Here is an 8,550-nt window from a genome sequence, read left to right as displayed (position 1 = left end):
AAATAAAGACAATGTGCATTCATTATGACAAATCCACACTCTCTCTAGATTCCTTCTAATATCTCTCTCTCTCTCTGGATCAGCTTTCCACGTTTAGTGATTAATACCATAACAATCTTTATTCCATGATTATTTCAAGTCAAAGATACTTAATCGTGGAATTCTTAAGTGATGGTTTATTGAAAAATAGATGCATCTTATTTGTAGAGTATTTATACAAGTTTCATGAGAATTAAAGAAAATATTTTTTTATAAAAAAAATAATTATTTATCACAATAAATGATATAATAAAAGAATAACATTGTATTTTTTTACCACAATGAAACTTTTTTTAAAATTCAGGGAAATTTTTATTTGCACCTTTTCATGAGAACAATTTTGTGGGAACATATCTAAAAAGAATTTGAGGAAAACAATTTCAAAGAATGTTATTCTAATTTTTTTTTTATGCCAAACATTTAAGGGAACTTTGCAGAGAAAGGAATCAAACTTGAGTTCTCTTTTCTCTGCAAAATTTATTTTATTAATAAAATACTTACACAATTTGGTCTCTTATGAAGGAATTCAGTCATTATATATTTACAAAACTTTAAGAAAAAATAAATTGTTGTTCTAAAACAATTCTAATTCACAAAATAAAAAATAATTTTTAAATATTCTGGCTCAATTGACCTAACCCTACTCATTTATGAATGAACTTATATTGCAGATTAGTATATGTAGTAGGAACTTATATTGCAGATTAGTAAGATAAGAACCATTTACTGTATGTTTCATTCAAAAACTAGCATGAAGTGGTACAATGCAATCTTCCAAGCTAAGCTGCCATACGTCTTTTGTTCACAAAAAGGATAACCTATAATTTTTCTTGATCTGGTCTTCTAGGATATCTGCAAGGTGATTGGTTTACATATTGCACTCATCTAATTTGCTTTTATGCAGCTGAAATGCAGGGTTAACCCAGGCTCCACAGCTGCACTGCATACCGGCCCAGTTGAAGTAACCCAAACGAGCATTACAACCCATACAGAGAAGTTTCTCCTCCACATGACCTTCTTGTACTTCAAAGCAATCAATATCCAGTGTTAGTGTGAAGTTTGACAAGTTATTTTATCGAAAATAAAATATGAGGGGAATTTTACAAGTACCTGCTTGCATCCATTTCATGGGCTCAACAAATACTGAGGTGCAATCAACTGATTGCTTTTCCATTTCCCAGGATTCACTGCTTCTCTTTTTCCACTTGAAGCTTGATTCTCCTTTCCCGCGCTCGTGGGAAACTATGTTTTCCTCTGAAGCAACAATTCTTCTGCATTTCTTACACCGGTATATAAGTTGAGGTTTGGTTGTTGTTTCCGTCTGAGAGCTACCACCAGCTTCAGCCATTTGTATTGAATAATCAAATGATGTTGTGATCAATGCACTGCAAATTTACAGGCAAAAGAGTATGGAGAAAAACTTATCTTCCTAAGAACTAATAATTGTCTAATAGTCACATAAGATTATAGTTGGAGGATAAATAAATTAAAAGAATCGGAAAGCAAATTAATGAAAGAATTTGATGTCCAAAACTCGCTGACAATTAAAAATGCAATTAGCATGTAGAGTCATATAACAATTTTCACAAGAGCAATCTTCTTTCAGGTAGAACACATTAACTGGATTTGCATCTGACCATAATTATTTCTGAAGTTCAGAACAGACATACTAAGAAACCCACAGTTCATATAGGTTCTAGATTTTAGTTCCATTATGTGTATTATAAAAGCACCTATGAATTAATTGTGATGCAAATTATATACTGGACGTGGAAACTGTAAAAATAATCAAGCAGCACTGTTAATATTAATGACTGTTGAGTCTAGAGATACCTCTAAACACACAAGTGAACAATGAAGATAAAACATCTATATCCATTGTCTGAGCATGCGCATGCAAGGAAATGAACTTAAACTGCTAAGCGCTCATCTGAAGGAAATAACAAAACAATGCTGAATAAGTGATAGAAGCCTTGAAATATATCTCTTGGAATGAATTTATAGAGACTTTGTTTAATGAACATTAACTCAAATAAATCAGCTCAAACTAGACCATAATGCTGACCTGCAGCATAACATGGATCCCACCATAATTAGCCGTTCAAATGTTTTCTCACTTGCTTTATTCCCTTCCTTATTCATGCACTATATTCTCTTTGTTATGTAACTTCGGCCAACACACAACACAGTACTGTAGTTATTCTAAGTTAAAGTTGGAGAAAGAAGGGGAATAAAACTATAATGCTTATGTCAATAACCATATGAAAATTTCACAAAAATGAAAGTTTCAACAGCCATTCCTATTCTAGATACACAAATTGACTTCTATGAATCAGCAAGCCATGACAAGATGAGATTGAACAAAAGAGCAAACATTAATCACCAGAGTCATATTGCAAAATGCACTGAAACAAATCCAGTCAATTACAAAACCGAACATAAAGATTATGGGAGGAAACATTATACAAGAATGATAGTCAAAGTTTTGATTAAAAAAAACAAACCCACATTTACTATTGGTAATTAATCACCAAACTAACCAAACTCAAACTCAAATAGCTTATGAAAAATACTACCAAAATCCTGTTTATACAGCGCAAAATAGAGAACACACCAATAATAACATAGACAAATGAACTTATGTAAAGGATCTGTGAAAATAACATGCATAATTGTGGGGAAAAAACACTTCCTTTTAAAGTCATCACCAATTCACAACATATCATATACCTCTTAACCCACCAGTTACCAAAAAATGTTGTCTAAACTGCCAAGATGCTATCCTAGGTCAGTGTGACTTGCTTCAAACATATTCACATAAACCTTACGCCAACCAGCAGGCATGATGCATCTAAAACCAAATCAGAACACAAGACAAAAAGATAGTACTACAATGTTCTAAAATCAACTTAATAGCACTAAAGACAAGGCTAACATTAACTAAAACTAAAATAATTTAATCTACCCTACTGTTAAGTAATCAGCACAGGTTCAAACCAATGGAGTCCACAACGAAGCAATATCCAAAACCAAGAGAGAAGGACGAAAGGTATACAAAGTAAGTAAAGAGAGCGAAAACTCAGTTTGTGAATAATAACTTTGATCTTCTACCTGAAAAATGCTTAAACCAAAGTACTTATACCAAGTAATACAACTCAACGAGTAACAAAGTCATAACTACTAACTCTTGTTCCTTACAGGCAAATAAATATGTTCACATTGCAAACAATCACCTAAAATCAGCATTTTATCAAACACTTAATGCACAACTACCATCACGTTATAAATTAAATTTATATTCACAATACTGACAGTGGTGTTCAACTCAGATTCACCTAAATTTAAATTCCATTCCCACGCGGAGGCCATGTGGGAGTCATAGATGAATAGAGATCAGAGAAATTAAGGGGAAAAAAACTTGTCTGATATCTCTATAATTTATACAAAAACATAAAGGAAAGATGGGTTACCAATGAAAGCTTTCATCTGAGGAAAGAGGCAGATCCTGATAGCTCTGGTTTCTGATTCCTCTGATCTTTCTCCTCCTTTTTTTTTTTTCCTTTTTATTATTCTGTTTCGTTTCAATGTTGATGAGGTGAGTGAATAGGTGAGAGTGGGAGTGCTTGAGTGATGAGGGAAGGAAAAATGAGTGTCTACGATGAGAAGAGAAGAAAGACCCAAGGCTAAAACGAGAGCGAGTATGTTGTTTGTTCCACTGTGTGGTATAAGGATATATTGATAAAACTGCTTCATAAACTATCTAAAAAAAGTTATTTAAACTTATAAGTTACTAGCAAGGAGCTAAAAAGTTTAAAAAAATTGATTTAATTAAAACAAGAAAGTATTTGGTAAGATTAATGATAAATGTCAAATAACATATTTAGTATTTTTTATATTTAAATATATTTCTAATAACTTATATTCATAAAAAGTAGGATAGTAATTTTTAAATTGTGTTATAAGAAAATGATAAAGGTTTGGTAATTTTATTCATTGTTTAAACTCAATTTTTAAACTTTATTAGAATTATATGGTTTAAAATCAATTTTTGACATTTAAATACTTCATTAATAGTATTGTTTTAAACATTTATTTCTTTTTTTTATACAAGAATAACTTGGATGTATACGTCTCCCATTAAAAAATTGTAAGTTTTAAAAAAATTTAAAACAAATAATTTTAAATTTAGATTTTATCTAATTTTTAGTTTCAAAATAAACTTATTTTAAAAGTTTTGTATCCTATTAAAATTAGTTTTAGATATGTTTGTTTGGTGGTAACAATGGCGACAATAGTAACAATGATCATGCTAGTGGTGCCAATGACCGTGCATTGGTAGTGCTTGGTGGTGGAGGTCGTTATGCCAATGGTGGCATGATGGTGGAATGGTGGCAGTGCAAGTGGTAGAGGTGTCGATGGTGACAATGATAGGAAAGGTCATTGTTGAATGTAGGAAGAATGTGTTGTTTTAGAATTAAAAATCAATTTCACAATATTTTTTGTTTTGAAAATAAATGTAAATTTTTTTAAATTGAGTTTAAATGATTTCATTCTCATTTTTGTCAAACACATTTTATTTTGAAAATTACATTTAAAAATAAAAAACTTATAATCACTCCAAGTGAGTCCTAAACTTATAGGACAATATAAAGTTCTAAAACAATTTAAACTATGACAAGTCCATCACTTTATACGGAAAATCACTATTTTTTTTCCATAAAAAAGCATTTTTAAATCTCAAACCTTCTAAATAACCTTTTTTAAGTTTAAATAAACTAGCTCATTGTTAACAAAAATTATTTCTTGACATTCCAAATGTTATTCAACACTTTGTGAGACAAAGAAAAAAAAGGTGTGATAGGTGATAGGAAGAAAAAGAGAGAGAGAGATGAAACAATATAAGAAGTGTTGATGGGGTGTTTAAAAAAATAAAATATGTAAAAATCATTATTGTTAATGGTATCATGAATTGGTGTTTAAATGTAGAGCCTATGGTTGGAAAAGATGATGCATTTATTAATTATTTTGTGAATGAATCATTGTCTTCAACAATACTAATGAAAATGATGTGAAGCAAAACCATAGTTCCAAAACAAAAGTTCATTAAAAATTAATGAACCATTAGCACCAACCATGAATATTCTTTTGTTTGAGTGATTGAACAAAGGCAATGAGATTATTATAAGAGGAGCCACCCTTTTGAATAGCTTTTATGTGTTTTTTCTTGCATATCTTTGGCTCGTTTTCTAAGTGACCCTCCTTCATCCTTCATCACCCTCTCCACAACATTCTTAATTAGTTCCCAACCCACCACCTTGCTCCCAACATCATAAGGCCATATGCTTCACTCACACTCCCTCACCTTCACCCCAATTTTGTGCACCTCAATCACCAACTTCTCATTCAAAAACTGCTCAACAAATCTTGGCATGGTTATCAATGGCACCCCTACACTAATATCCCCTGCCGCAGACCCCACCCACACTACATTAGGAACCTTCCAATGACCATGTGCTTCAACATTAACTGTTGATGAAGCAACGCTCTCACTACCATTCCTTTGTTATTTTCCTTAATCCTTTCTTCAAAATCATGTGGCAACCATTCTTCAACATCAACGTACATATTTTTAGGAGATACCCAAAGGAACTCATGCCCTGAGGCTTCAATCCCACATGCTATCTCCAACTGTTGCTTTTTACTATGACAACCAGGAATGAGTATAACAAGATCTACAAACTGAAGATAACTAAAGAGATATGAGATTTGTTGAGCATTAATTATGAAGGAATAAAAGATGTTCAACTGAGAAAAGTAGTCACTCTGATGCAGAACCATGAGAGCTTCTCCATGAAAGAAGAAGAATTTGTGAATGAGATGTTTTGAAGACTTCAAGGGCTTCTAAATGGACTTGAAGCTCTAGGACACACCTTTTCCAAAGGTCAAATAAACCTAAAGATCCTAGACAACTTTCCTAAGGTGTGGGAACAAAAAACAATAGCCATCCAAGAAGCTAGAAATATGAAAACCTTAGCATGGGATGAACTATTAGGCATCCTATGAGTTCATGAAGTCCATCTTCAAAACCAAGATCATCTGCCAAAGAAAGATTCTATTGCCCTCAAGTTTTGAGAGACTAGCTCTAGAAGAGAAAAAAAAAATAGTTTTCTCAATTCTCTTAAAGTGTAGATGGATGAGTCTAATGGGTCAGACAATAGTTCTAGAGATTCCATAGATGATAGGGTTGCTCTCATGTCTAGGAAGTTCAAGCAAATGATAAAAAAGAAAGGAAATTTACAGCACTCCTCCAAAAGAAAAGGACACAAGATTCAAGAAGAAATACAAGGAAGAAAGAAATAAGATCATCTACTTTGAATATCGAAAACCTAGACATATGAAGGCTAAGTGTCCCCAATTGAAGAAGAAAAAAAATACTCTGATTACCAAAAATAAAAAGGTTTGATGGTCACTTGGGACAACTCAGATAGTAAGAAGAGTAGCAGTTCAGATGATGAACAAGCCAACATTTGTCTAATGATATATACAAACAAAAAATTGAGTTAAAAACTTGCTCTAAATCTGATAACTCTTATAATGCTTCACAAAACGATGAAGAAGAAATGCCCTATGATGTGCTTCTTTAGAATTGTCATATGATTTATCTCAAGTACAAAAAGTATAAAGAAAAATATAAAACATCCATGTTTGAAAATGCTGAGTTGAAGAAATCAAATGATATTATGGGGAAGAAAATCCACTCTGGAAGAGAGTTTGATCCAAACTAAAGTATAATCTATTGAGCATAAGTGAATTTTTGTAAAAATGGTTATATTGTGTCTTTCAACAATGACTAGTATATAGTTAAGACAGAAAATGGAAAGTCCTTCTTTATTGCCAAACAATACAACAATTTGTATGAGATTGATTTGATAGGTCTTAGCAAATAAAACATAAAGTGTCTATTATCCAGAGAAGATGAAATATGGATTTGGCATAAAAAAAACTTAGGCATGTCAATCTAAAACATATTTCAAAAATATCCAGAAAGGATTTAGTAAATGGACCGCCTAAGATTTGTTGGAAAACTCATCTTTTTAACAAGGGAAACAAATCAAAACCTCTTTAAAATCCTAAGAAGCTGTTTCAACTTCTGACTATTACAATGCATATGGATTTATTTGGACCAACTAGAACATTGAGTATGGGAGGAAAGAAATATGGCTTTGTCATAGTTAATGACTATTCAAGATACCATGGGTATACTTCCTTGCACATAAACATGAGTCTTTCAAGGTCTTTGAAATATTCTATAAAAGAGTTCCAAATGAAAAAGGATTTTACATTTATTCTATTAGAAGTGACCATGAAATTGAGTTTGAGAATGTTGAGTTTAAATCATTTTTTAAAAGTAATGGTATTTTCCACAACTTTTCTTCAACGAGAATAGCTCAACAAAATAGGCTAGTTGAAAGGAAAATAGAACTTTGTAAGAAATGGCTAGGACCATGCTTTGTGAAAGCTCATTTCCTAAACACTTATGGTGAGAAGCAGTGAACACAACTTGCTATGTTCGAAACTAAATATTAATAAAACCATTGATAAAAAAAGACTCTTTATGAACTACAGAGAGGAAGTAAACCCAATATTTCATACTTTTATCCTTTCATATGTGAGTGTTTTATCTTAAACACTAGAGATTAACTTGCAAAATTTGAGTCAAAGGCGGATAAAGGAATATTTCTAGGATATTCTATTACATAGTGTTCAACACAAGAACTTTAGTTGTAGAAGAATCCATCCATGTTAAGTTCAATGATGTTCTAACAACTAATAGGAAGCTATTAGATCTTGAGGATGATTTTGCATATATGCAAATTAATCTGTCTGTTGCACCTAAAGATGATGTGGTCAAAAAGTCTGAAGAAATCCTTCCTTAGATGGCCATAGTCCGAGGTGAATTCACTACGACTATAGTTCGTACTATGATGGACATGGTCATTCCACAACGTCCTAGAACTTCAACATCACATTTTTTTACCACGGTCATTCCACAACGTCAAGTAATTATCCTTAGGAAGCTATAAATAGGGTGTTGGTGTCTATAACTAGGAACTTTTTAATTTCGACTTTTGACTTTTTTACGAAATAGAGAGTATTTTTTAGGGTTTTGAGGGTTGTGAAGCATAGGCAACACCGTGAGGACATAGCGTGATCATCGTTCTTCCTTTGCTGGTATGTCTATGCTAATTTTGTTGGATCGAGTGGCCTCAGAATAATTAAGAAGGGGGGGGGGGGGGTTGAATTAATTATTCCTAAACCTTTACTAATTAAAAAATTACTCTTCTAAATGGTCCTCTTGGCCAGACATGAAGAGTCTATAAAAGCAAGGCTTTGATTTGTTTTTCAATACACTTTTACACTTATTCAATCAATCTTTTACAAGCCTTGAATCTCTTTGAACTTCTTCTTCTTCTTTGTACCAAAAGCTTTCTAAAGTTTTCTGGTTTTCTA

At 32.2% G+C, this 8,550-nt stretch overlaps 1 protein-coding gene across 4 annotated transcripts; it reads right to left on the bottom strand.

The window, feature by feature from the left end:
• Positions 1 to 458: 458 nt before the first annotated feature.
• Positions 459 to 3,777, bottom strand: LOC100788597 (dual specificity protein phosphatase 12-like). Of its 4 annotated transcripts, none has more exons than XM_014770212.2 (4): positions 3,510 to 3,526; positions 1,873 to 1,969; positions 1,150 to 1,424; positions 720 to 1,062 (listed from the first exon to the last, which is right to left on the bottom strand). In XM_014770212.2, the coding sequence occupies exons 3-4, from the start codon at positions 1,385 to 1,387 to the stop codon at positions 908 to 910; spliced, it is 393 nt and encodes a 130-aa protein (XP_014625698.1). In that variant the 5' UTR covers positions 1,388 to 1,424; positions 1,873 to 1,969; positions 3,510 to 3,526; the 3' UTR covers positions 720 to 907. The 4 variants fall into 4 exon arrangements, with proteins under 4 accessions (NP_001401601.1, XP_014625698.1, XP_014625696.1 ...); XM_014770210.3 differs by lacking the exon at positions 3,510 to 3,526 and adding an exon at positions 2,105 to 3,500 and having other exon boundaries at positions 1,150 to 1,377; NM_001414672.1 differs by lacking the exon at positions 1,873 to 1,969 and having other exon boundaries at positions 459 to 1,062; positions 3,510 to 3,777.
• Positions 3,778 to 8,550: the final 4,773 nt, after the last annotated feature.

This window comes from Glycine max, chromosome 18, assembly GCF_000004515.6.
Source record: "Glycine max cultivar Williams 82 chromosome 18, Glycine_max_v4.0, whole genome shotgun sequence".
Lineage (NCBI taxonomy): Eukaryota > Viridiplantae > Streptophyta > Magnoliopsida > Fabales > Fabaceae > Glycine > Glycine max.
This window is presented reverse-complemented; position numbering and strand designations above follow the sequence as displayed.